Raw genomic sequence first — 25206 nt, forward strand, 5'->3', positions numbered from 1 at the left:
CTGCAGCAGGCGCCATCACTTCTCGCCTGTCACAGCGTTGGTTTGCTAGGCGCCCGTTCGGAACATCCCGTTGGACAGCTTCTCATCACATCGCTGCCCCGTCGCTATCACATTGGATAGTGCCAAAAACGCCGTTCTACCAATGATGGTGGAAGATTAGGAGCAATCTGGATGTAAGTTCACTACGCCGCAATATTGGGGCAGCTTGAGCGGAAATTGTCTCGTATTCGAGATCTCGGTTTATCGGATTCTTACGCAGAGAGCGAATGTGTGATTCTCCTGCCTGGTTGCAGACAGGATGAGAACAGGACAGCCAATGAGAGAAAGGAAATCAGCGTGAGACTTGACGTTGTTACCTTAATCTTGATAGGAAAGGAGCCGGGGCGAATAGGCCGTGTTGCGAGTCAATGGTTGAGCCATGGGTGGAAATGTGAAAACATATATAAGCAAGGCAACTGGCTACTCCTAAAACCTCATGTTGCAACCCACACAGCTCGACACTACTCCGGAGTACGTTTTAGCGGATTGAATACCATTGCAAGCTTGGGCTTCATATTCTCAAATTTTTACATTTTCTTGTTTGATTCCGCTGGGTACCAATCGATTATCACCAAAACTGTGACAAAGTGCGGCGTTTTTCATGGAATTTTGTTTACTCGAGGACTGGTATTTTCAATGTAGAATACTATATAGGTCAAATTAAAGGTAAGTACTATATATCCTGGCGTCTATTAGTACTATACCCTCACTTTGAAGGCCATGACCGGGTCGCAAGGGGATACTTCATCCAGCTTCTTATAAGCAGGAGGGGTAATCCAAAGATCCTTGGGGCCTGATGAGGAAATTTCTCTTGCATAACTCCGTACAAACTGCACCAAAACGGGAGGGGCACCAGGGAGCTTGCCGCTTAAAGTGAACTGGTCGCTTAGGTCCGCTCCAAGGCCAGGTACGTGCAACAAGACGAAGAGAGAATCATGGCAGCTCTTGGCAGAAGAGACGCCATGGGTTGAACATATTGCGCCTGCCCTGAGCGTCCACATCTCCTTTCTGAGCCATGTAATGCAATTTCAGCTAGAAGCACTACGGTCACAAGTAGCACCGCAGTGTTTGATGGAACGTAATATGCTGCATCATAGTCTTTACCTTCGGAAGGAGGTCTCAAAAGCCGGGATGCATAATTGCACGCAGAAGAGTTCCAGATAAGAAATATGGACATCGAGAATGATCGGCTGTAGATTGATCGGGAGCGTATGTGAGTAATGACAGGTTACAGGCGATGATCGCTCACGAGGATAAATAAATCCTGCATGGTTCTGTTGTTGGGGAATTCAGAGGGTATGGGGAGGATTTGTACCAGTCTCTAATAATGGAGGGGGCGTTGGGCATGAGGCGCAGCCCAATAATGTACTTCGCCAGATGAGGACTCGGAAGCAAATATTCCCAAGTAATGAATTGGAGAGCAAGGACAGTTTGTGTCAGAATAGCCAGCATCGGGAGCTCAGCAAAAGAGAACAGAAATGCAGATGTCTGAAAAGGGACATACTAACGATATGACGCAAGGGAAGAAACAAGGATACCTCGATAAAACTTTGTTTTCGTGACTGGTGTGAAGCTGTGATAGTTTATATCTGAAAATGCGAGACATCATACTCTCATCGACTGTTCCATCTCAACATACCAGTCGGATCGGCAGGATATGAGGAGCGGAGTTTTCGGGGAGGAGGGGAAATCCTCGTGGCCAGCAAGTTGATCACGTTGTCTATCTAATGGTTGGCATTTCTGAGGTTGAACGTCACTGGCATTCGCAGTTCGGTGGGAACTGGACAGTGAGGCATTAATTATTGATGCATAAACGGTGTAAACATCATTATATACCTTGGGTTTTAGAATCGAAACGTTTTTCTCTATTGGAAAAGAAATTGGCCAGGGATTCAAAACGGTTGTCTCATTTCTGGATTTCAAATCTTTAGATAAGAGAGTCTATCAAACGTCGGTTTAGTGGTCGATTATCACCGACATTCGACGGTGAAGAATGTCGATCTCATCCTTCTGCGGCAGCGTATCTAGCTGGTAAGATAGTATGGAGTACGTAAGATAAACAGTGCCTTAGTCTCGTGGGTCATCAATCAAGAGCTATCAGTACCTAGATAGGGGATGGGGGAGACAATTACCTAGCGACATACCTGAATTAAGGGCTGATGTCTACTCAGAGAGTGGCTTTGGAAATGAAGAATGAAATTACACGCAGCCTTTCACCTGATGATATTCCCATCTCTTTTCAAATTGTTTATGCTTCCAGTAAAATCGCGTGGAGATCCAGGGATCTAGAAAGACGCTGGAGATGATGATTACCCGAAGAGGAATAGGACGGACAAGCCACAGCTCCTTTTTCTCTGGGGAAATCCCCAATCTCAGTGATGAATCTGAACTACGACCGGAAAGACTCGGTCATTATTGGCATGTTGGACCTGCGTTAAGAGCACCTAAACCCGTCCTTAACTCTATCCTACAAAGTGTGGTTCTTAGCGTCCTGTCTCTCTTAGTTCTCTGAACCAAGTACTCCGTAGTCCGATAGTAGAGACTCATTACTGATTCACTGTATACTCTGCTCTGAAGATGTGACCTGTCTAGAACTCTTTACTCCGTACATTGTCCAAATTACCAGAGTAAAGGAATAATACAGAGGGATCGGAAGCGAAGAGAAAACTGGCCCACCATATTCACTTTGGATTTTTTTTGTTACTTTTCCCACCCCTTTTTTCTATACCATACTAAGACGGTGTATGATCCGAGCCCACTTCATCCTTTCATCCATCCGTTCAACTATCTAAACCCAATTGGAAGTTTCGTTTCGTTGTTTGTCCTGTCATTCTAAGGTACCTTCTATAGTCACTGTAATGCTTCTCTGATTAAATCATCCATCCTCCGCCTCGCCCTTACTGCTATCTACATACCAAGAAAACAGACATTGATCGCTTCATTCCAGAGATTGTCCAGTCGAACAACTGCCTAGACTCAAATCAATAATACCGCATTGATAACGACACGAATTTTTGGCCTTCTAATTCCTCAGGTTGTCCCGTCCGACGACTCCGTCGCATTTGCTGGCCTGTAAGATTATTTCTCACCGGAACGTGGCTTGGTGTTCCTTGATCTTCTCGATGATTTTCCCCTACCGCCTAGCTTCTAGTTTAACTTACTAAGACACTAAACCTGGTGACGCCAGAGAATAATCTCCCTCCTCCAAGCCATCGCTTTCCGCCTTTGAATGAAACACCAACCATAATCTTCCCTTCAACAACGCCCTTTTTTCCCTGCTCGGCTTCTTATTCGATTCCGTGCAGCAACCACCCCCCAACCAATGTCCTCCCCATGTCAAGGCCACCATCTGCGTCTGAGAACACCTTGCCTGACACCCTGGTGACACCTGCTGCGTCTGTCCAACATGATTGCTCTGCACGGCCTGAGCTTTCTTCCGGCAAGCATCGTCGCCACAACACTCGCGACCAGCAGCTCGTGCATCAGGATGTCCAGCAAGCTCCTTCTCCATCCCGCGCTGAATCCCCCACGGCTCATCAATGGTCTAAACCTGCATCTGGCTTTACCCTAAAAAGGGCATTGACTCTTCCCCTGGAGAGGCTGTCCCGTCCCGATCGGTCTCACAGTCCCCAGCTTTCCGAGAGGGATTCCATCTTCGCAACCCACTATCTTCCCTCGGACAACGAAACCAGTAACACGCCACAGCTTGACCCCATACAAGATGTTGATAATGTCTTGACGTCCGATTTGTCCCCGGGACTCGATAATGCGCCCGCTTCGCCAATTTCCTTTTCCAAAATTCCCTTCCGTCGCCCTTCCTTCGATCGTTCCCCCATGGAAGTCGAAGTTCGCAGAACTCACCCGTTGCGCTCCTCTAACTACGTTTCGCCATCCCTCCCCATCCATCCCTCGTCACTACGACCGGTTGCTTCAGATGTAGCTTGGGACGCACCTCACAAGGAACCGGACAGGAAACTGAACGTTCCTGTCCGGGAGAGTTTGCATCTCACCGGACTAGCTTTCTCGGATGATATTGGCACTAAACACACCTATTTAGAGGATTCCGTTCCCAATCTCAGCCTGATATCTGCCTCTTTAAGAGACTCGTCCTCGCCGTCCCGTCACCCTGAATATCCGGAACAAATCCGGGACCGGAATTGCGAGACTACAGTTGAGCGGAGTGCGAGCCGGACCCGACGTGGCAGGGTTGAGAACTCCATTGAGGCCAATCTGACCAACGCGGAGCCTACCTCTCACGTACGTAGTCGGAAGTCTAGTCATTACCTCGGTTTGTTCAAGGAGAATACGACCTCGCCTGACCGCAAAAGAAGGGAGGATAGAGACGGGAAGTACGAGGAGCCTTCGACGCAGGATGAAACGTCGGACGTCACCGTCTTTTCCGAGCCCGAGCAAATTCGGGATCATTTTCACGGTCAAGCAGGAGACTTGCTGTCAGAGGCCGTTGGTCCTCGAACTTCCAAGAGCTCACCTCAGCTCTCGCTTTCGGCCGCTCCATCTATTGGGCCAACCGCATGGCAAGGAAATCGTCCGCATACCCTGAGTGATGATGTTTCCAAACGCCAGCCCAAGTCTCTGCCGCGCAGTTTGCTGGAGGAAATTCGATCTTTCCACTTGACTCCGGGAGGTGGTCGCGGTTCCTCATTCTCGAAGAGTATCCCAACCCAGTACGCTGAACGGGGCAGAGACTATTTCGCAGAGATTGCACCTAGTGATGGACTCTCGCCACCAGATACAATTCAAGAACAACGTCGGGACTCGGCGCAATTCGACGATGAAGAAGAGGAACAGATCTCGTCTGCTGTATACTTTCCGCATGAGCGTGTCACAGTGTCTGAAGAAGTCGACCAAGTCGAGCCTTTCCCTGAGAATGAGCCAAACGTGGAGCGGTTCGATGAGTCGGCGCCGAAGAGTAATCTTGCTCTGGTGCCGAAAGTGCATCCCGTGCCTATTGGGCAGGAAAGCAGCCACGTGGATATCTCGCTTCGGTCTAAAAATGAGAGTAGGATTCTCCATGGCGAGCTACAAGACATGCACTCCCCTACACTAGACGAATACGATCGCAAACCTCTTGGCGCCATTTCAGAACGCAGCGGCGGGTACTCTACATGTGAGTCCGAGTTCGCCTCTGCGGATGATAGCAGTGTCTCTGCTCGAGAGGAGGAATCGAGCTTGACCGACGATGCTGATGTGACCCCGACCGCTACTCCAACTCAGCGTGCTCGCTTCCCGCGTCCACGACGGAAGCACAGTTCGGCAGCACCCGTAGGCGCGGTTGAACTAAAGCCTTATCGGCATCAAGTGGGTGGTCATACCACGGTTTTCCGTTTCTCCAGACGTGCCGTTTGTAAACAGCTCAACAATCGGGAGAACGAATTTTACGAGCGAATTGAACGCAGACACCCTGAAATGCTCATGTTTCTTCCCAGGTAAGGCAGGCTCAGCTATAAAGATATTATTTCCTTTGACATTCTCCCTACTCTGACTTACGGGACCCGCTGACAATGATTCTCTTTATTCAGATATATTGGTGTCCTGAATGTGACTTTTTCAAAGAATCCAAAGCGCCCCAAGGCTTCGTCAGAAAACAATGCTGAACCCACCGATACCGAACACAGCAAGGAGCTCACACACGATGAAAAGGACTCAAGGAAACGAAGCTTTAGCAAGCCTAGCCAGATGGGAGACGCGGGGCCAGAACGGATTTTTAGTCAGAAACAAGTGACCGGTATCATCCCCAAGGTGATACTCGAGAACAACCGCCATATTATTCCGGCTGATCTGTTCATGCGCTGTCAAAGACCTAGGACTGCTGATTGTGCCACGTCAGGCAGTCGACGATTTTGGAATGGGAATCACGCATCAGGTGGGAAGCAATCGGTCGATGGATCCAGCAGCATTTCTGCTCCCAACATGGACAAGCCCATTGCTAGATGGGGTGCCACAACGGTGAATAGGAAGTTGCAGGAGCAGGTTCTTCGAGAGGTCTTCAGCCCTCCCGCCATCCATCATCACCGGCGCCATGCCCGCGGTCACTTGAATTTGCCAAGGACGTCTTCGGACAGTGGCCATCGACGTGACAATATGTCCGAGGACCAGAGCGCAAGTCTGCATCGCTATGCGTCGGAGCGCGTTGAAGCAGCACCCAGTTCTTCGGGCATTGCCATTTCTAAACCGTCAAATGAAGGCCCGGCTCTGTCATCTTCCGCCTCAACGGCCCTTGACGCGGGCCATGACCGCCTCGAAAAGGTCCGAACTGAAGAATCACAACCTCGCGCCAGCTCGCTCAGCCGAACCCGGCGGGTCAGAAGACGCCATTCAGGCAGCGGTCTCCAAAGGCGAGGCAGCATCAGCTCCAATAAAGGTGTCGGTCAGCTCATGTTTTTTGAGGATGATGGCTATGGTGGCGATAAAGAAGATGGTATATTTTCTATGGAACGTGACGCCTCCTTGGTTTCATCTAGCGATCCTCATGTTAACGGCTCCACTACTGCGCCGATCCACAAGGATGATATGTCTAAATATGTACCCTCTGCACCCTTGGCCGCCCGCGATAGCCCATCCAAGTCCTTGCGCCTTCAGGCGAAGGAGGATTCTCAAATGATTGTCCCTTCTAATCCCAAGGAGGCACAGACTAGAAAAGACGAAAGGGTACAGTTTTTCCTATTGCTGGAGGATCTCACAGCGGGCATGAACAAGCCCTGCGTGTTGGACTTAAAGATGGGGACACGCCAATACGGCATAGAAGCCAGCGAGAAGAAGCGAAAGTCTCAAAGGCGCAAATGCCAGTCCACCACCTCTCAGCAGCTGGGTGTCCGACTTTGCGGCATGCAGACTTGGAATGTGAGGAAGCAGGAATACACGTTTGAGGACAAGTACTTCGGACGGGATCTCAAGTCTGGGCGTGAATTCCAGGATGCCCTCACACGCTTTCTCTACGACGGCGTTTCTTACAGGAGTGTGGCAAAGAAGATCCCTATCATTCTGGATAAGCTAGCAAAGCTCGAGAATATGATTCGGAAGCTCAAACGTTATCGCTTGTATGCTAGCAGCTTACTGATTCTTTACGACGGCGAACAAAGTTCTACTGAACAATCTCAAGTCGATGAGACTCTCAACGCCGACAAGCGGGCTCCTCTTCACCGTCGTGCCTCCGAGGACGGGCACAACAATACCGAAGTACATTTAAAGATAGTCGACTTTGCAAATTGCGTCACGGGCGAAGACGAAATTCCTCCAGATGCTCCCTGCCCGCCCCAGCACCCAGATGATATTGACCGTGGGTATCTCCGTGGACTTCGCTCACTCCGAATGTACTTCCAACGCATTCTCAACGAAGTGACTAAAGATGAATTCGTTGAGCGGGGTGAAGGTGAAGCTGTCGCTCTCCGATCTCGTGATTCCGGTCGCGAGGAATCAACGGACCGGTTCTGGGACGAGAGCGTGTTGGAGGAGGATCCCGGTGAAGTCAGCTTCTGAGTTCAACCACCACCCCACTAGTCTCTGCCTCAGACATGTCCGTTTTGAGCGGGGCAATTCTTATATTCTGTTCATTTTTCTCGTTTTCTCATTCCTAGTGACTTCTCCGTGCTTGGAGTTAGCGGCTTTGCATTTGATGGGATTTTCAACTCAATGCACCGGAGTATCATGGATATGGCGTCTTCTTCTTTTTTTTTTGCATGACAGGGTGCTGGGTTAACGATGTTTCTGTTTCTGCTACCTTTCTCTTCTTTCCTCCTCGCATACTGGACACTGTCTGATGACATTATCCGCATGCTATGACACCGTCGCTATCTGAGTGGGGATACAGGGAGGTCCTAGAAGATCATTGAAGTGACGGATGCTACGATACTTACGAGTGATAATGATACCATGCTCGCCTCTTGGACTTGTCTATCCCTGCCTGGAGCATCATAGAGGAGGATCATCTGCTCGGGAGCAACTTCCATTCTGATGGTATGTATGAGATCATAATTTTCCCTTTCGGCTTCATTTCTTTCCAATTTGTTGTTCTCTTCTCGGACATGTCTTAGTGATTATACCCCTCGGGAACCTGTCCGATTCCCCGGGTTACTGTTTTCGTTTTTTTTCACAGATTGCAAGCATGGGACGCATTCGGATTGTTCATGTACATCGACGAATACCAGTTTAGATAGCTCAAATCGTGTAAATCCGTAATTCTTCAATACGCCTACGAGAAAGTAGATTAGACGTTGTGTAGGGCAAGAGTCAAAGACAGTGGTTGATTCCCAAAAATTCATATCCATTGACTAGTACTGAAGCTGCCTCACCTGCTGTGCATACATACTCTTCTCTCTATCTGTGTGCTGAAATCACGAAAAATAATAGATATGACTTCCTAAATAGGAAAAGGTGGGGAAATAACTGACCGACCAGAGGCTGGAGATACTGAGTCCTAGAGGTATGGGAGGATTGGCAGGTTACTTGTCTGATAAGACGAAGACGGACATTTGAGAACTGTTTTGAAGTGGAAAGTGATGCTGAGCATCCAGCTTTGTGATAAGCCTTAGTCTTGACAAATTGACATATCGCGCTTCGAGTACTCAGCATTTCTCTCTTGACAAAATCGGCAAAAGAACCACATATACGTGGGCTAAGCAAAGATAGATGGACATACATGTCATAATGCTTTGAGGGAATTCCACTCAAGTCCTTCTCTCCTCATCAACCCCACTTCCCACAGTCCCTGTTGATGGGAACATGCGCTCGCCAATCGCCATTCTACGATTCATTTCTTCCACTAGCCTTAGCTGCATTTGCAGATCTTCTTGATCGGCATCACCTCTAGGAGCTGGGAAATTCTCCGGCAATTCCATCTGGCAACGTTCATGAAGACATTTCACTTGATCGTTGCTCCAACCTTGGGAGTAGAAATGGTGAGAGATGGCTTCTTTCATCATTTCGATATGAGCGAAGAGACAAGAACGCTGTGTATCAGTCCATCCTTGGGAGCACAAGAAGTCGTAAAGTCTCTTCTCAGGGGTAGTCAGGTCTGAAGAGTCGATGGCGTGAGGCTCATTAGGAATCAAAGTCTCGTTGAAGGTGACGGAGGGAGTTTGGCTTGGGTTTGGGAGACTAGTAGCAGACAGCGGAGTCTCCTCATCTGCTTCAACAGACATATTTTTGCGATGTGTCTATTGTTGAATCCAGTATTATGACATTGGCTCTTTGTAAATTGTAGAGTCTGGGCTGAACTAGGCTCCGAGTAGGGTAGACTGGCGAAATAAATGAGAACAGCGTACTACTCGCAGCATACCCGAATCATGAGAGCCTAAAGTCGGTTGAGAAGCAGTAGCTCGGCCGCAGCGTTCCATGAGGCATTTTTTTGTGATTGTCTATGCATTCAAAAGCTGATACACTAACCCGCAACCCGCGAGTAAACATACATATTCAGCTAAGGGCCGGTTGGAAAGTAGACACCCTAGCTCAAGTATTGCTTGCATTCGCGAACTGACGAGGAATTTAGGGGATACAGAGTCTTTCAGCTGACAGGGAGACACGTCAGCCGACCAGGGACATTGTTGCTGCCTGGGCTTCCAGGGGGAATGAAAATGTTGGAAAGACGGATGGTGTCGTTGAGCAACGCACTGCGAGTTTATGTAGATCAAGGAGGCAGCCCGACGGGTGGTACGGGGTAGTGGACGGCAGATTCCGTTCGGATCCGCAGCACATAAGCGGGGAGAACCCACTCCACCCATGATTACTTTCCTACTTTCTCCATGACGCGGACAGCCATCCACCAATTTCCTTCTGATCTAACTAATATCTACAGAATTTCATCACGTTAAAAACCCTTCCAAATGGCTGCACCACCTCGGGCAGAAATCATTGACGGCATTAAGACCTTCATCCCACTCGGTACGGTTTGCCCCCCTTTATGGAAGGGGCAGGACAGATAATTGTCTTAGAGAACAATCCCGATGTCCTGAGCCGTCTCTGTGAGAATCTCCATATCTCAGGGGGTCTTGGGTTTCATGATATTATCTCCACTTCTCCAGCATTCCTTCAAGAGTGCTATTTCCGACCTTGTCACGCCCTTATCGTCCTCGCGGAGGGGCCTATTTATCAAGCTGCCCGCTCTGCAGTTAACCCAACCATACCAGAGTACAAAGGTTCAGGTCCTAGTGAACCAGTTATATGGATGAAACAGACTATCGGCCATGCTTGTGGGCTGATGGCTCTCCTGCATGTAGTCTTCAACCTGGAGGGTGGTCGATACGTACGCCCCGGTACAGCACTAGATTTACTCCGTCAACAAGCTATTCGACTCAGGCCCACTGAGCGAGCGCAGTTGCTATATAACTCCAGTTTCTTGGAAGAGGTGCACATGGATGCCGCATCGCGTGGATCTTCGAATGTCCCCTCACCTCGGGAGGATAATCGACACCATTTCTTGGCCTTCGTGCAGACAGATGGGAAAGTCTGGGAACTGAATGGAGGGATGAATGGACCTTTGTTCCGAGGAGTACTTGGGGAAGGGGAGGATCTCTTAAGTGAGCGAGGGCTGGAGCTCACTGCTCGGGACTTTTTGACCGCGGCTGAACAGACTGGATGCAATGAGATGAGTATCGTCGCTGTCACCGGGGCTGAAGCTGTTGCACAAGGTTGACCATAGGAGACATGGTTTCGAGAGGCTGGCAAATACACTATCGTGATTGCATCTGACCTGTGGAGCAATGTTCAAAGGAAAGAGGAGAGAAATCCGTTTATGGGTCTGTCTACCGCTCGAAGAAACGTTCGAGTCCATCGCAGACATGATATAGATCGGCTGTAGACCTAGCCGGATATCAAAGCTCTATCAGTGTGTAAATATTAGATCTACTTGCAGGGTAGAAAGCCCATCAATCAGGTAAGAAGGAGAGCATTGTTACGAGCCAAGAGCAATCAGCTCCAGACACTAAACCTGATACGGGTAGGTTAGGCGTGGCGGACACGTGCGCCAAACCCAAATGAGGGGCCGGCTGAAAATGGCAGCGACTCAGCAAATCCTTCTATTTCCGATGAATCTTGCCTGTAGGTGACTCAGCATAATCACCTGATGGCTCAGACACGATCATGTGCTCCCAGAATTGGAGAATGTCACGTGCCCATGTGATGATAAGCATTGTATCTCCTCTGATGACGTGCCCGTGAGACCCTGTCAACACCTCTCGGCTCCTTCATCCATGGCATTGACCAACAGTTTTTTAATCACCAGCGCTCGATAATCACCGGCGCTCTACTTGCACTTTACCTATTCATCCAGTACCACAATAATAAACTGCTACTTGACCTGACCGGGCCGCAGGGAGAGCCGACTTCCGTTATCAGTTCGTCAATCGCGTATCCCAGCTGGCCTGGGGAATTGTCCATCTCGCTGAAACGCCGCTACACAATCTGCTGACGGCAGAGGTATACCTTATCGAGTATATTTATTACAGTGTAACCACTTCTGAGCCATTTGGGCTGTGTTATTTGCTACATATTGGCGCTCCATAGAGCTGCAGTTGATACACAAGCACAATGGCCGGCTCTGATCAACAGTACGAGCCAGCAATTGATAAGCGGGATTTTGATGATAATCGACCTCTACTCCATGACATTGACGCCGGCGTTGATGGGACTGGAGAAGCACGGCCGCGTTCCAGTTCGAGACTGTCCGCCATTCGAAATCTCGACAGTGGCACCGACGGGCTCTTGAACAATGTGGTTGACGAGATCGTTGAGAGAGATCGCCGTAAGATGGCAATGGAAGTGATGCGTGTATGCAGCTTTGTGGTGGGCGTGATCAGCTGGTTGGCCGTCCCGTCCCTTTTTCTCACAATCCGTAGATGCTATCGTTTATCTGTCGTTGTAAATGTACTGACAGTAAGCGTGGTCATTTAGTCTTGGAGCCGGTAGCATCACTGCTTTTTCGCTGTACGGGCCTCTTTTCCTCACTCGGCTCCATTACAGTCAGTTTCAGGTGAACGCCGTTTCGATCGCGGCGGAGATCTCAATGTACCTTCCCGTGCCATTGTTCGGTTACCTTTGCGATCGGTACTCGCCCTCTCCGCTGGCGTTGCTATCAGGACTTGTCTTTGGTGGAGGTTACCTGCTGGCTGCCTTTGCATATAGGAGTGGCCCGCTCCCTGATGTAGGCGGAGAAGGATGGCCGCCCTGGGTGATGGTTGTGGCATTCGTTGCTATCGGGACGGCTACAAGCTGTATGTACCTGGCTGCGGTGACGACATGCGCGAAGAATTTTGGCCGCGGCAAGCACAAGGGTATCATGCTTGCTCTTCCTATTGCGGGCTTCGGTCTGAGTGGCATGTGGCAGAGCCAGCTAGCAACATACCTGCTATGTGAACGCCGCGAGGATGGAAGCCGTGGTGACGTGGATGTCTTCCGCTACTTTCTGTTCCTTGCCTTGTTTCTCTTCTGCCTGGGAGTCATTGGCACTTTCGGGTTGAGAATTGTTGACGAGGAAGAGGACAAGTACATTGATGAGGCCGTCGAGGAGCTCGAGCGTAGTGGTCTCCTCGAGGAGAGCGAGTTCTTCCGGCCTCGAAGCGACGTGCAGGCGGCTTATGGGACATTTTCCGAGGCTGCTGACGGTGATTTGCCCAACCCGGAGCTATCATTGACCCTCTCTGAAGAAGAACGTGAAGCGGCGAGACTGGAGAAGGAAAGGGAGGAGGAGGAACGGAGGAAGAAGAACTGGCTGCTGAACTTCGAAACGCGACTATTTCTGCAAGATCAGACCATGTGGTGGCTTGCACTTGGCTTCGTCCTGGTCACCGGCCCAGGAGAAGCATACATCAACAACGTAAGTCTACCTCATACTATTTCAGTAGACAATTAACTAATTGGGCCCCCTAGTTGGGCACAATTATTCAAACACTCACGCCGGAATCATACCCCCCCAACGCTCCGCCTCCAGCAGGACTGCCTTCAACTCATGTGACCACGATAGCACTCACATCAACCATAGCCCGACTGCTCACCGGATCTCTCTCCGACTTCTTCGCGCCCCCGGCCACTCATCTTTTCCCAGCAAACATAGAAGCTGGCCTTCGCTCGTCGTTATCAGGTTCAACCGCAAACAGACCCACTCTCTCGCGACTCGCCTTCCTCCTGCCCTCAGCCCTCCTCCTCTCCCTCGGCTATCTGCTCCTCTCGTCCCCCTTACCCCTCCAGCACCCAGGTCTCACACACATAACAACCGCGCTGATAGGCCTAGGCTACGGCAGCGCCTTCTCTCTCGTCCCCATAATCGTCTCTGTCGTGTGGGGGGTCGAGAACTTTGGCACTAACTGGGGCATCGTGGCCATGGTCCCTGCTGCCGGTGCCGCCATGTGGGGTGTCATCTATTCGCGCGGATACCAGGACGCGACGAAGGGCGGGAACGGCTCAGCGGACGGACAGTGCCATGGTTGGCACTGCTATGGGTTCTGGGCCATCGGATGCACCCTCAGTGTATGGGTGGCTATAGGTGCGTGGATACTTGCCTGGAGGGGTTGGCGACGACGGGGAGTCGTCGTTTGATACATTCTTCCATACTTTGGCGTCTGAAATATTCTGGATTTGTTTCGGTATAGCGATATAGCATCTCCATGTAGTGTCTGGTTTCCCCTTTGGCTAGGTTTTATTATTCTCGGCAGCAAAATGACTGAGAGACACAAGTAACATATGTCTTCATCTATCGAGCCCTAACCATGATGTATTTGTACATTCCAGCAAAACGACGAAACCTACTCCATACCAAGGATAACAGATGCCAACATTCTCACAAGAAAGAGAAATGACAATCAGAAAGAATAGAAGGGTATTCATGTACGACACGGGAACAAGTCCACAAAGTCCAATAAACAGATACAGAGCAAGCCAATTCAGACATCCGTAGAGGAGGGATCAAGGCCCATAAACACCTTGTAAAGCCGTTTACTCGCAGCCGGGCCGATGCGCGAGTCCGTCAGGGCACCGTTCTTGTTTGCAGATTTCTTCGGAATAAAAGTTAGCGAAGCTTGAACTGGGATAGAGGCAGATAAGGGTTATGTGCATACCTTGACATCTTCCAGCATGGTCGGCCCATGCCGGCGCATGCCTCTCACTAAGTCCACGACGGAGGGATACCTCGCCGCGATGCCATAAGCCATGGACGCAGTGACGCGATTCACCTCCTGGAGCATTTTGACGAAGGTATCGGCCTTGTCCTCGCCGGGTTTGACCTGTCCCGTATCCATGCAAAAGGCCGAGTCGTTGCCGTCCATGCGCTCGCGCTTGTACGGGATGGTGGAAATATGCTCGGTAAAGTTCTTGATCCATTCTGCCGACTCTGCCGCAGCGCTGGTGTGGTGTATGAGGCAGGCGTGTGTGACTTGGAGCTCGAGGAGGGCGTCTTCGATGGTATCGTCGTCGACGGGCGGGGTGGACTCGGCGGTTTTGGCGGGGGGTTTTCTGCGGTGCGTCGACGAGGATGGATCGTCTGGGTTCTGGTCGAGTTGCCGGCGGACCTGGGCTTGGAAGGCTCTATTGCGGGAGTTTTGGTTCTTGCGCATCCACGCGGTTAGGCCTTCGATGAGGTAGATTGGTTTGTGGCGTGGGTAGACTTTTTTGATGCGGTCGAGGTGCAGTTCCAGCTCGGTTGTGCCTGTTACCGGGTCTGCGGGCGCGATCACCATGTTGACGAAGTCCTGTGCTGTCACTAGACAAAGGACGTGGTCTTCTTCGCGGATATGGTGTGGACAGGGCTCCCAATGGCCGGCAGCTTCGTTATACCTGGCTGTGACCTTCCGGCGCCATTTGACGACGTTCGGGATAGAGCTCGTGAAGAACGTGTGCTCGACTCCCAGCCGTTTCATGAGTTCGATGCTCTGATTGCCAACGCTTGTTTCTCTAAAAGAGGAAGCGAGATCAAGGATCATCTCAGGCGTGGACTCCTTCTTGTCCACCTTGAGCTTGTTGACCTCCGCCAAGTCCGCAGCGAGCTGCTTCTCCCGCGCCTTTTCCTCCCGGAGCTTCTTCTGTCTTTCCTTCTCAAGCTGTTTCTCATGTTCTCGCTGCGCCTTTGCGGCTTCTCGCTCTTTAGCCCGCGCTTCTTTCTCCGCGGCGGTCAGCTTGTTTGTCTTTCTTGCTGGCTTGCGAGATTCAGCCACTACCTCAGACAGATCATCATCCAGGTCAAGGACATCGTGTTCTTGGGCCTTCTTGGAGGGACCTGCGGCCCTTGATTTCGTCCTACTCCCAGTGCTACTGGTAGCTTTTGAGCGCTCCTCGAGACCTGCAAGGAGACTGGCCGTCCGGCTCGAAAAGAGCGTATTTTCATGCCCAGATGGCTTAGTTGTTCTAGCCTGCCTCACTAACTCTTCAATATCCGGCATTCCCAGCTGGTCACTGAAGTCCTCGATGTGGTCCTTCCTGGGGGCGGGATCGATGGAAATATCGACATGAGCATCACCGTCATCGTCACCGTCATCGTCAATCGTGATCGTGTTAGCTTCTCCGAGGTTCGTCCTATTAGTCGTAAGAGGCCTCGCTACCGGCACAGGAGCAGGCGAAGTGAAAACGATGGGGTCCGACTCCTCGTTCCACGCCGGGATCTTCAGTGTGGAGGGTCCATCAGACGGCAAGGCGACATCAGACGGCAAGGCGACATCAGACGGCAAGGCGACATCATCATCGGAAAACAGAAACAGATTTGTCCTCGAGAAATGGGCGTCTGCTTCCCTAGGGGATTCGACCTCCTCGCTTAAGCGACGTCTCTTGGCCGGTTTATCGATATCATCGTAGGCGAAAAGTGATTCGATATCATCCGATAACAGATGCCGAGCAGAGGACAGTGGCGGATCGGATGGAAGCGTGGCCACTAATGGCTGACGGGGTTGAGATGCTGGGGGCGGCGGCGTCGAGGACAGGAGGTTGATAACCTCTGGCATTTTCCTCGTTAAAGAGCACCGAGGTTGTGGATTAGTTGATGACCTATCCGACTTCGCTGCGACGTTTCTCCAGTTTCTCACGCGTGTCGCGGTTATCCCGCGTCGGCATTGCGCGAAATCACGTGAGAGGGAGCCATTAATGGTTGTGTTTGGAGTACAAGTGTAAGATTGCTAAAATACAAATAAGAAATGAGGGGTATTTATACAAATCTAGAGCACCTTTACGGCCCACACGCCAAGAACAGAAGACACAATGCCCAACAAGGCAAAGACGAAGATTAGCTGGTGAAATCCGCTGAATGGTCGTCTTTCCTTGCTGAGCATGTCCGCAATCTCCTCTTCAAGTCTGTCACCCATTGCAGTCAGCGAGAACTCCTTCTCTACTCTCGCTTTGCTCGCGGCTGACATGCGGTCCAAGTCCTTCTGAGCCATCCCGTAGAGAACCCGGTCCATGACCGCAGTCCAATCAGCGACGACCGTTGCGTCCCGGAGCCAGCCCGTTTCGCCTTCCACGATAGTTTCCAACGGCCCGCCTGTGTTCGATGCGAGAACGGGGATCCCGGCGCGCATGGCTTCGACGGGGACAATACCAAAGTGTTCGTTGATGGGAGTGTAGAGAAGCAGTTTTGCCTGCGAGAGGAGCGTATCCCGGAAGGCGGTTGGGACGGAGAGCAAGAAAAGGACGTCGATCGAATCAGGGATAGACAGGGCAGAGATGACCGTTTTAGAGGTCGCGGTCTGTAATCCCAAACTTGTAGCGAGCTGGTCTAGTTCTCGGTGGTATTGGACATTCTCCTGGACCCGATTGTCGTAACCGCCTGTAGAAGTAACTTCAATCAATAGCTGCTCTCCCTACCGTGAAGAGGGAGAGACCTACCAGCAATCACCAACCGTGTCCCCCTCCGTTTCTCCTCCCCAAGATGATGATACGCACGAATCGCCAACCCCAAATCCTTCTTCCTCTCGAACCGGTTCACACTTAACAAGATCTTCTTCCCACCCCACAATGTGCCCTCACCAGTCCCAACCGGCGCGCCAGCCTTGGTATCGACGCAGGGATAAACAATCCGAACATCACCGAGCTTCTCCTTCCCAAAGACCTCGCTCACGACCCCGCGGGTGAACTTCGAGTTGGCAACGACCGTATCCGATGCGCTCATCGCCCACCCTTCAAACCAGTCAAACGGATACCGATAGAGCGTCTTCGCAAGCCGCAACAGCTCGCCGCCCTCATTCCGGCGCGCAAGCAACTGGTCGGGGAAATGGCAGTAGAAGAGGATGCGCTGGCGACTGCGACTGCGGCTGCGCGCTGCGCGGGGGCCGAGCGTTTTCAAAAACGGCACGCAAGCGGGGACCTGGTCGACGATGAAGATGTCGTCCGAATCACCCTTTTCTGTTGCGATCTCCCTCAGCACCGACGCCGTCAGATGCAGCTGCCGCAGAACCGCCATGAGGACATGTAGTCGTCCGCCGACATGCGCGGGGAAGAGTGAGTTGCCGCGCACGCGCACATCGAGCGTGCCGTCGCGCGCTTCCTCGAAACAGTGCGATTTGTCGCGGTGGGAGGTGTAGATGGTGACTTTGTGGCCGCGGGACTGCAGCGCCAGCGCCACGTCGATGATTAGCCGCTCCGCGCCGCCGATTCCCAGGTCCGGGTGGATGATGATGACATTGGAGGGTTTGAGGCGGGCCATCGCCTGTGTATCTGTGCGGAGCTTGTACGTCTACGCGGAAGGGGAATCATTGCTGCATTGTTGGTTGAGCTTGAGCTCGAGCTTAAGCCACAGGGCACGACGTCATGTGATGACACATCCTCCTATCTACGGAGACGGGAGTCCTCCGCATAGTAGCCATGCTCTCAAAACAAAACATCTCTGACTCTATCTCTCTCAGACCACCTCAAAATCAAATCCTAACTGTAACATCCCTCTTAACCAAAAACATTCCTTCACAAGCCGCACAAATCTCCTCCCCTTCGCCCTCCCCTTCCTGGTCCGCAGCACAAATCTCCCCCTCCACATAAATCTTCCTCCCCTCCACCCTCCCAATCTCCGCCCTCGCAACAACAACCCCAGGAACCCTCACCGGCCTTTGATACTTTACATTCAAATAGACCGTAACCGCCCCCCGTCCACGATCCAACCCACTCGCCCCGATCAAATTCCCCGTAACCTGGTCCAGCACGGTAGCCAGGAACCCGCCGTGCGCGATATCGGGCTGCCCCGATACGCCGCGGCCGAGGTGGAGCAGGAGGTAGCCTTGCTCTCGCTCTCGTGGTTTTGCGTTTGTGGCGATGGCGATGGCGCTGGTATTAGTATTGGTATCATCTGAATTTGAAGATGTTGATGTTCTGGTATGAGCCGGCTGGTAAATGAAGACGGACTTGAGGATTCCGTGGTTGGACCGGAGGGTCGAGTGGAAGAAGGAGTCTGGGTTGCGCGGGTGGATCACCCTCAGATCCGACCGAGACAGGATCTCGGCGCATCTGGGGATGGCGTTGAAGAAGGCGAGGGTTTCTTCTGTGGATACAGACTTCAAACTAGAAATAGAGGTAGCTGTCATGGTCTTCCAGCTGGTCTTGTTGAATGATGTTCGGGATAGTGTTTGCGATTAGACAAGCGGAGTGATTTGTTGGATTTAGGAGGCGATGGAGTCGTCTCGTTGCTAACTGTATGGAAGCTTCTTCAAGTCAATTGTATTGGAAGCTTTCGATTTGAGATGCATAGAATTTCGAGGACGTGCATATCATGCCTCCGTCCTTACCGCGGGTTGGATCAAGATGGTGTGTACCCGAAGAACCGAGGCACGTCTATGCGGAGGTTTAACATTCTTGACTTGACTATTTCAAAGATGTCTATGGGTGTATCACAGATTTTGCTTCCATTCAACCCATGCTATACTATTGCACCTTCCATAAACAAGGCAAACTACAAACGACCTCCCAACAGTAGCAGTGTGGCAACAAAGGACCATAGACCGTGTGGAGCAAAGGACTATAGACAAAAGTGACCACAGGCCGTACGTTCTTTTATGGCATACGAGTGATAACAAAATATACTGCAATAGGGTTGCTGGAGGCGTGATCACAGGGTAGGCAGAAATGTACATTGTCGACATAGGCAAGAATTGCCCAGAAGAAGCGAATTTAATGACTTGTGGTAGAACAAGGCGGCGGTGGCTAGGGGTTATCTGAAGGAAAAAGTCTCGAAATGAAAACAAAAAGGTATCAACAAAACAAGGCCAAGGGGAATTGACGTCGATATCATAGTACACAGGGCGGGCTTTGAACATGGAGAAACGTCACGTCCGAGACACTAAAATGGAACGATTCAAAAGAATCAAAAGCGTACGATGGATTAAAAGCAGTTCAGCGTGCTCTTCTTCTTCTTCTTGTTCAGCGCATTCATCCGCTCTTCAAGCTGGGCCCGAGCAGCCTCGGCTTCGCGGCGGGCATTGCGTTCTTCCTCGACGGCTTGGAGCGAGAGGCGCTGCGAGTTGCGCTCCTTGCGAAGGGTTGTCAACTCCTCCTCCAGTTGCCACGCCTTCTTCTTCCAGGCCTCGCAGTCGGTCTTGACCTTGTTGCTCTGCGCTTCGAGGTCACCCAGAGCTTCTTCCAAAGTGGCAGTGAGTTGCTTCTCGGCATTGAGGTGTTTCTCTATCGTGCGGATACGGGCCTCCTGGTCTTCGACAATCTGAACACTGACCAGTTCCTTGCTGGTGTGGCGAGAGCTGGGGGGAGAGACACTACCGTTCGTGGCAGACTGTATAGTCGGTAGGGGCGGGAGAGGAATGGCAGGCGGCGGCGAAGGAAGAGAGGCTGCCGAAGTGCTCTTCCGCAGATTCGAGGTCAAAGAGCTGGTGCGGTCATGCGAACCATCCTGGCCGGTACCATTCTTGAGTTGAAGCTAGAGTTCGTTAGTCGGGATCACATTTCAGAGCCTATAACAGCAGTGCTTACCTCAAGCTGTTCAATCCGCATGCGATATGTCTCAATCTCTTTCTCATACGTCGCAATCTTGGCCTTAGCGTCTTCCAAGGCCTGATCGCGCTCATGCTGGATGACGGAGAGACGGTTGTGGTGTTGGTCGAAGCTGTTGGTAATCTGCTCCTCGAGTTCCTCCACTAGGCGCAGACTCTTTTCTTTCTCGGCGGTGATCTCCTCGATGAGCGCATCCTTTTTCTTGACCAGCTCTTCCTTACGCTGAAGGGCATCTTCAAGAGTGGCGACGAGGATGGCAAGCTCGTTCACCTTAGCGTCCTTGGCCGCCTCGCGCTGCGTAAGCTCTTCCAACTTGTTGGCATCGCTGTCCTTGGCTTCGAGCTGCTTGCGAAGATCTTCGTTCGCATCCATCAGCTCGGCATACTTGTCGGAAAAGTGCTGCTTTTGCGTGAGGATATCTTGGATCTGGTCTGCGAGGTTGTCCGCGGTGACGTCGGAATTGATCAGTCCTGACACGACCTTCAGCAGTTTCAACAGCTCATTCCGTGATGTCTCAATTTCAGATCTCAGGCTCTTCATCGCCTCCTCGTGTTCGGCGCTCTTCTCCGCAATCCGCGAGTCATACTCAGCCTGCGCTGCAGCCTTAGCACGGGCCTCGAGTTCCGCCAATTCATTCTTGTGTGATTCTTGCAGAGCCTCGAGGTCCCTCTTGTGAGAATCGGCAGTCGACTTGTGCATCTCAATCTCTTTCTCGAGTTCAGACACACGAGACTGGAACACTTCAACCTCACCGCTGGTACTGTCCTTGGTCGCGAGGACATCTGACAGCTGCTCCTGCGCTGTCTTGTGCGATTGCTCGAGAGCAGCAATCTCCTCGAGATGGGCCGCAGAGGTAGCCTCGTGCTCTTCGATCTTCTGCTTCAAACTCTCAACCAGCTCTTGCTGCTGTGATCTCTCAGCCTCCAGCTCTCTGGCAGCAGCCTCCTTCGCAGCAGAGGTCTCGTCGGCGGCAGCACGCTCTGAGCGCATGGTATCTGCAGTTGCCAGGGCCTTGTCCAGGTCAGCCAAGGTGGCACTGAGTTGCTGCTCGGAAGCCTGCAACGATTTGACGGCGTTCTCATGCTTGCTCTTCCACTCCACCAATTCACCTTGAAGGTCGTCGATCTTCTTGTCTTGCTCTTCCGCGTGCGCGTCCTGAGCTTTGGCAGCTGCCTCCTGAGTCTTCAGAAGATCCTTCAATTCCGCGATCTCGGCGAGCAGCTTCTTTTCGCGTGACTCGTGCGCCTCCCTGAGCTCGTTGATCAGGTTCTCCTGCTGGACTACCTGATCGCGCAACTGGGAGACTAGGCCCATGTCGGCGGAAGGTGTACCCCCTTGCAAGCTGGACCGCTCGCGGGTGAGGCCAGAGATGATCGTCGCCTTCATCTCCATTTCTTTCTTTACGCTCTGGTTTTCCGCCTCCAAGGACTGGATGCGTTCTATGCGCGAGTGCAGCTCATGCATCGCCGCGTCAAGATGAACCTCGAAGTTCTGCATTGTGTCGGGCTGGCCTTCGAATTTTTCTACTGCGATGTTCTTCAAGGCAGCAAGCGAGCGATGCGCACGATCCACCGTCGACATGAGGCTCTGGCTGCTCTTCCTCCGGATGACGTTTGACTTGAAGCCCGGGGTTGTTGGCGGAGAGGCAGATTTGGATTTCTGAAGCTCCCTTTTGAGCGTCTCTACCAGAGCAAGGGCACCTTCATGCTCGGCCTGCAGCTCGGCATACCTTTGGGTCATAATATGAACACCTTCCTGGTGCTCGGAGAGTAGCTGACGCATGTGCTCCATTTCGAGCGAGTTCGTCTCACTGTGGGACGCCTGCGAGTCCACGGGAATTTCTGCGGCGGGCTCAGAATGGCCGTTAGAGGGTTCTTGCGAAGCAGCAGGCTCCCCGACCAAGGATAACTCCGAGGAGAGTGATTGCGAGAACGAATGTTGTTTTCCACTCTTCGAGTCGGGGGCCTTCGCATCCTCTAAAAAAGACACTGGCCGAGAGGCAGTGACTGGGGAAATGAGTCCGTGGACGGCAGAAGCCGGATGGCGCGCTTCGTCCGCAGCGTCCTGTTTCAGTTTGGCTAAAGCTCGGAGTGCCTCTTCATATTTGGTCTCCAACAGTTCATATTGGTTCACGGTGTTCTCGTGCTGCAGGCGCAGGTCCAAGAGCTCTTGAGAGACTGTCTCAAGCTTATCAGCAACGATCTTCGACTCCGTAAGGCTAGGAGTCTGGGCTCGAGGCTCTGCATTGGGATCGGACTCTAAACGGCTGGTTACCCTTTCCAAAACCTCCAAATCAGAGCCATCAACGTCGGCAGCTGTCGCAGCTTCGAAGTTTGATTCTTCTTCAATGTCCGGAACGGTCTCTGCGAGACCCTCGTCTGATTCAGGAATCGCCGTTTCGGCGGCTTCGGTCAAAACTTCGAGAGTAGTGGCCCTCTGACGGGAATTGCGGGCGCTTCTCACAGCAGCAGGAGACTCCATTTCCTCCTCGATTTCCTCGTGATTGGTACCGTTCTGATGGACGTGGTCCAACTCGTAGAGAAGACTATCGAGTTTGCCGAGACTTCGCTGACGCTCGATCACATGTTCCAAGCGTTCAACCTCTCGCTGCATAAGCTCCATGTCTTGGTCGGCTTCCGCCAGGCGCTCCTCCAGGGTCGAAATGTAATCTTCGCATCCCGCTTCGCTTTCGCGCGCACGGCCGAGTTCTTTGCGGAGCTCCGCAATGATAGCTGTGTATTTCTCCTCGCCCGAAGACTGGCCATCGAGGCGAGACTCCAACTCGTGCATATAGGACTCGGTGCTGGCCTCGCGGTCCATAAGTTTCTGGATGCGTGCTTGCAGTTGGGCATTGACCGTTTCAACATAGGCGCATTTGGTCTCGCGTTCCAGAAGAGTGCTCTCAGTCACCGCCAAGGAGGATCGCGTGTTGGATAAGGAAGATTCAAGGCTTTGTATCGTTTTCTCATACTCGAGAACGACTTGTTCGACGGATTGGGCAAAAGAGTGCGACCGCTTCAGTCGCTCAACAGAGCTCTTGCCAACAGCCGAGGCAACGTCATCTGCCTCTCCATTGGTGGAGTGCTCCGAATCGCGAGCGAGTTCGGAAATGAGTTTGGCGTGTCGTTGGCTCAGCGCGTTATAACTCTCTTGTACGTCAAGCAGTTGGTCCTGAAGCTCCTTCACCCTCTCATTCTGACGCTCAGCCCTCTCCTGCGGCGCAGCAGCTCGTCGGTCATTGTCCTCGGCGATACGGATCTGCTGTCTCAGGAAAGCAACTTCCGCCTTGAGCCTCTCAATCACTGCGTGCTTGTCGCTTTCGTCGGCAATCTGCTGGATCTGCGGCTTGCTCTGGATCGCCCTCGCCCTCTGTGCGTATTGGACAGTATTCAGAGTTTCACTGAGGTGGAATTCCGCGGGCGTAACACAAGCGATCATATACGTATAAGCATTGCCGCCGAGAGAATCTTGGAGTAGCCGAGTGAGCTTCGAATCGCGATAGGAGACATGAGCTCCCGATTGACGAGAAGAAAGCTGAGAGATGACCTTGCCTAGGGCAGCTAGGCCAGCGTTGATAGATATACCCTCTCTTGCGCGTTCCCCAGAAGCACCAGTGTTCTTCAGCCGCTCGCTTCCTGCCAGATCGACAAAGTGTAGTTTACTATCGACCGTGATGGAAGCATCCGAGCCGGAAAATACCTCAACCGGCATGGACATCCGTTTCTCTTTAGGAGATGTAATCGAGCTCGCTGATTTACGTTGGACAAGATTTAGACTGAAGACTGCGTGGGATCGGGAGGACTTTGCGTTGATCGCGGTGGAATCAGTCTGGCGAATCGAGGAACCGAAGCTCAGGGCGTTCATTAAATCCTCGAATGAATTGATATTGACTTGGTGCAGGCCCGTCAGAATGATGCGACCTTTGGCATCCTCACGGATCGCTACCGAGCCGCGATCACTCATAGGTGTTGTTTCAGGGAGGAGAAGATCTCGCAATTGTTCGTTGTAGATCTGCATGGCATGTTAGCGAACAATTTCGATTGCAAACTCGAAGTCGGCCTCAAGCTGCGTCGTACTTCCACATAGCTGGCTTTCAATTGCCAATTCTTTTCGGCAGTCGCCCGCCCAAAACTCGAAGTAGAGCTGATCGAGTATCGTGCCGGTGTGCGAAGGCCAGTCGAACTGTTGCGATTGTGCTTAGCCGGGCCGTCGAGTTTCTCAAATAGGAGTTGGGCCGCACGAGGAATGATCCCTAGCAAATAGTATTAGCTGGAATATTCTGAACAAGATCAATGCATAGTAATCGAGACTAACCCATTGACTGTGTATCGTGTTGCTCGCTGGGACCAGACGTCCCCATGGTGTACGATTTGCCGGCACCCGACTGGCCGTAGGCCAAAATGGAGACATTGTAGCCTTGGAGAAACGAGCTCACGCTGTCGCTAAGATATTCCCAGATGCCATTCTGATCCGTAGTTTCGGGAAAGACGCGATCAAACACGAACAACTTCCGACCTTGTGGAATATCGACCGCAAGACTCGTCGGTGACGTGACATGAACCATAGATCGCTGGAAACGTTGCGGAATCAATTCGTATCCGGGATCGGTAGGTTTCAGCGGCGGTCGTACACGGACCGCTGTAGTCACATCAGCTTGCTGATTCAGACCCATGACCTCCCTTGTCCCTCGCATCTTTTCCATGGTTGGGGCCATTCCCAGGACACATACCAACTTTGACCGCTGTTTTCCCATCCTCGTCGGAAGCTCGACTTCCTCCACCGACTTTACTGCTCATACTCAGACGGCTGTTACTCCGCGGGGTCCGCATGATGCCACTGAAAGGCCGCTGCGACGTAGCCGTCGTGGGCGAGCCCGGCGGCGAGACCGTCATGTCGTTTTACGAAGGTGGGCTGCAATGCGCGATTTGACGTCAGGGAAAGGAAGGACCGAATCGAACTCGAACGCAATTGATGAGCCGTCAGAAAGCGGACAGAGAGGGTGTCATGAGTCGTAATCGTTGAGTGGTCAAATTATGATTCGTTGCGTGTTGTTTTTGTCGTTTCGGTGGTGAGTTGGCCGGGCAGCCTTTCGTCTGAAATGCGCACGATCTGTCGTCCTGCGGCAATCGGCGACCTTGACAACAATTGATCGTTCTCTATGTGCAGTGAAAGCGGAAGGAGGGAATTGTGATGAGATCTGTGAATGACGAGAGATAGATAAGGATTAGTGTTTGGATGGAAACCCCTGAAAGA

General features: G+C 51.8%; 7 protein-coding genes across 7 annotated transcripts; 2 read left to right on the top strand and 5 right to left on the bottom strand.

Annotated features, from left to right (window-relative positions):
• Window positions 1-3372: 3372 nt before the first annotated feature.
• On the top strand, window positions 3373-7536 carry Aud_005560 (inositol polyphosphate kinase KCS1; the record flags this gene model as incomplete). The annotated part of the gene is made up of 2 exons (XM_043290488.1): window positions 3373-5486; window positions 5580-7536. The coding sequence occupies 2 exons, from the start codon at window positions 3373-3375 to the stop codon at window positions 7534-7536; spliced, it is 4071 nt and encodes a 1356-aa protein (XP_043146423.1).
• Window positions 7537-8723: 1187 nt separating this feature from the next.
• On the bottom strand, window positions 8724-9197 carry Aud_005561 (uncharacterized protein; the record flags this gene model as incomplete). The annotated part of the gene is made up of 1 exon (XM_043290489.1): window positions 8724-9197. One exon carries the CDS (start codon window positions 9195-9197, stop codon window positions 8724-8726), a length of 474 nt encoding a protein of 157 aa, XP_043146424.1.
• Window positions 9198-11580: 2383 nt separating this feature from the next.
• Aud_005562 (MFS transporter) lies at window positions 11581-13584 on the top strand (the record flags this gene model as incomplete). The annotated part of the gene is made up of 3 exons (XM_043290490.1): window positions 11581-11852; window positions 11944-12865; window positions 12919-13584. The coding sequence occupies 3 exons, from the start codon at window positions 11581-11583 to the stop codon at window positions 13582-13584; spliced, it is 1860 nt and encodes a 619-aa protein (XP_043146425.1).
• A 344-nt stretch (window positions 13585-13928) lies between these two features.
• Aud_005563 (uncharacterized protein) lies at window positions 13929-15974 on the bottom strand (the record flags this gene model as incomplete). The annotated part of the gene is made up of 2 exons (XM_043290491.1): window positions 13929-14039; window positions 14103-15974. 2 exons carry the CDS (start codon window positions 15972-15974, stop codon window positions 13929-13931), a joined length of 1983 nt encoding a protein of 660 aa, XP_043146426.1.
• Window positions 15975-16184: 210 nt separating this feature from the next.
• On the bottom strand, window positions 16185-17668 carry Aud_005564 (GDP-Man:Man(1)GlcNAc(2)-PP-dolichol alpha-1,3-mannosyltransferase; the record flags this gene model as incomplete). Its single annotated transcript, XM_043290492.1, has 2 exons — window positions 16185-16792; window positions 16852-17668. The coding sequence occupies 2 exons, from the start codon at window positions 17666-17668 to the stop codon at window positions 16185-16187; spliced, it is 1425 nt and encodes a 474-aa protein (XP_043146427.1).
• A 211-nt stretch (window positions 17669-17879) lies between these two features.
• Aud_005565 (PaaI family thioesterase) lies at window positions 17880-18536 on the bottom strand (the record flags this gene model as incomplete). Its single annotated transcript, XM_043290493.1, has 1 exon — window positions 17880-18536. The coding sequence occupies one exon, from the start codon at window positions 18534-18536 to the stop codon at window positions 17880-17882; it is 657 nt and encodes a 218-aa protein (XP_043146428.1).
• A 794-nt stretch (window positions 18537-19330) lies between these two features.
• Aud_005566 (kinesin family protein) lies at window positions 19331-24845 on the bottom strand (the record flags this gene model as incomplete). Its single annotated transcript, XM_043290494.1, has 5 exons — window positions 19331-19879; window positions 19933-23964; window positions 24030-24205; window positions 24268-24591; window positions 24683-24845. 5 exons carry the CDS (start codon window positions 24843-24845, stop codon window positions 19331-19333), a joined length of 5244 nt encoding a protein of 1747 aa, XP_043146429.1.
• Window positions 24846-25206: the final 361 nt, after the last annotated feature.

The sequence above is a fragment of the Aspergillus udagawae genome (assembly GCF_001078395.1).
Source record: "Aspergillus udagawae IFM 46973 DNA, scaffold_4, whole genome shotgun sequence".
Taxonomy (NCBI): Eukaryota; Fungi; Ascomycota; class Eurotiomycetes; order Eurotiales; family Aspergillaceae; genus Aspergillus; species Aspergillus udagawae.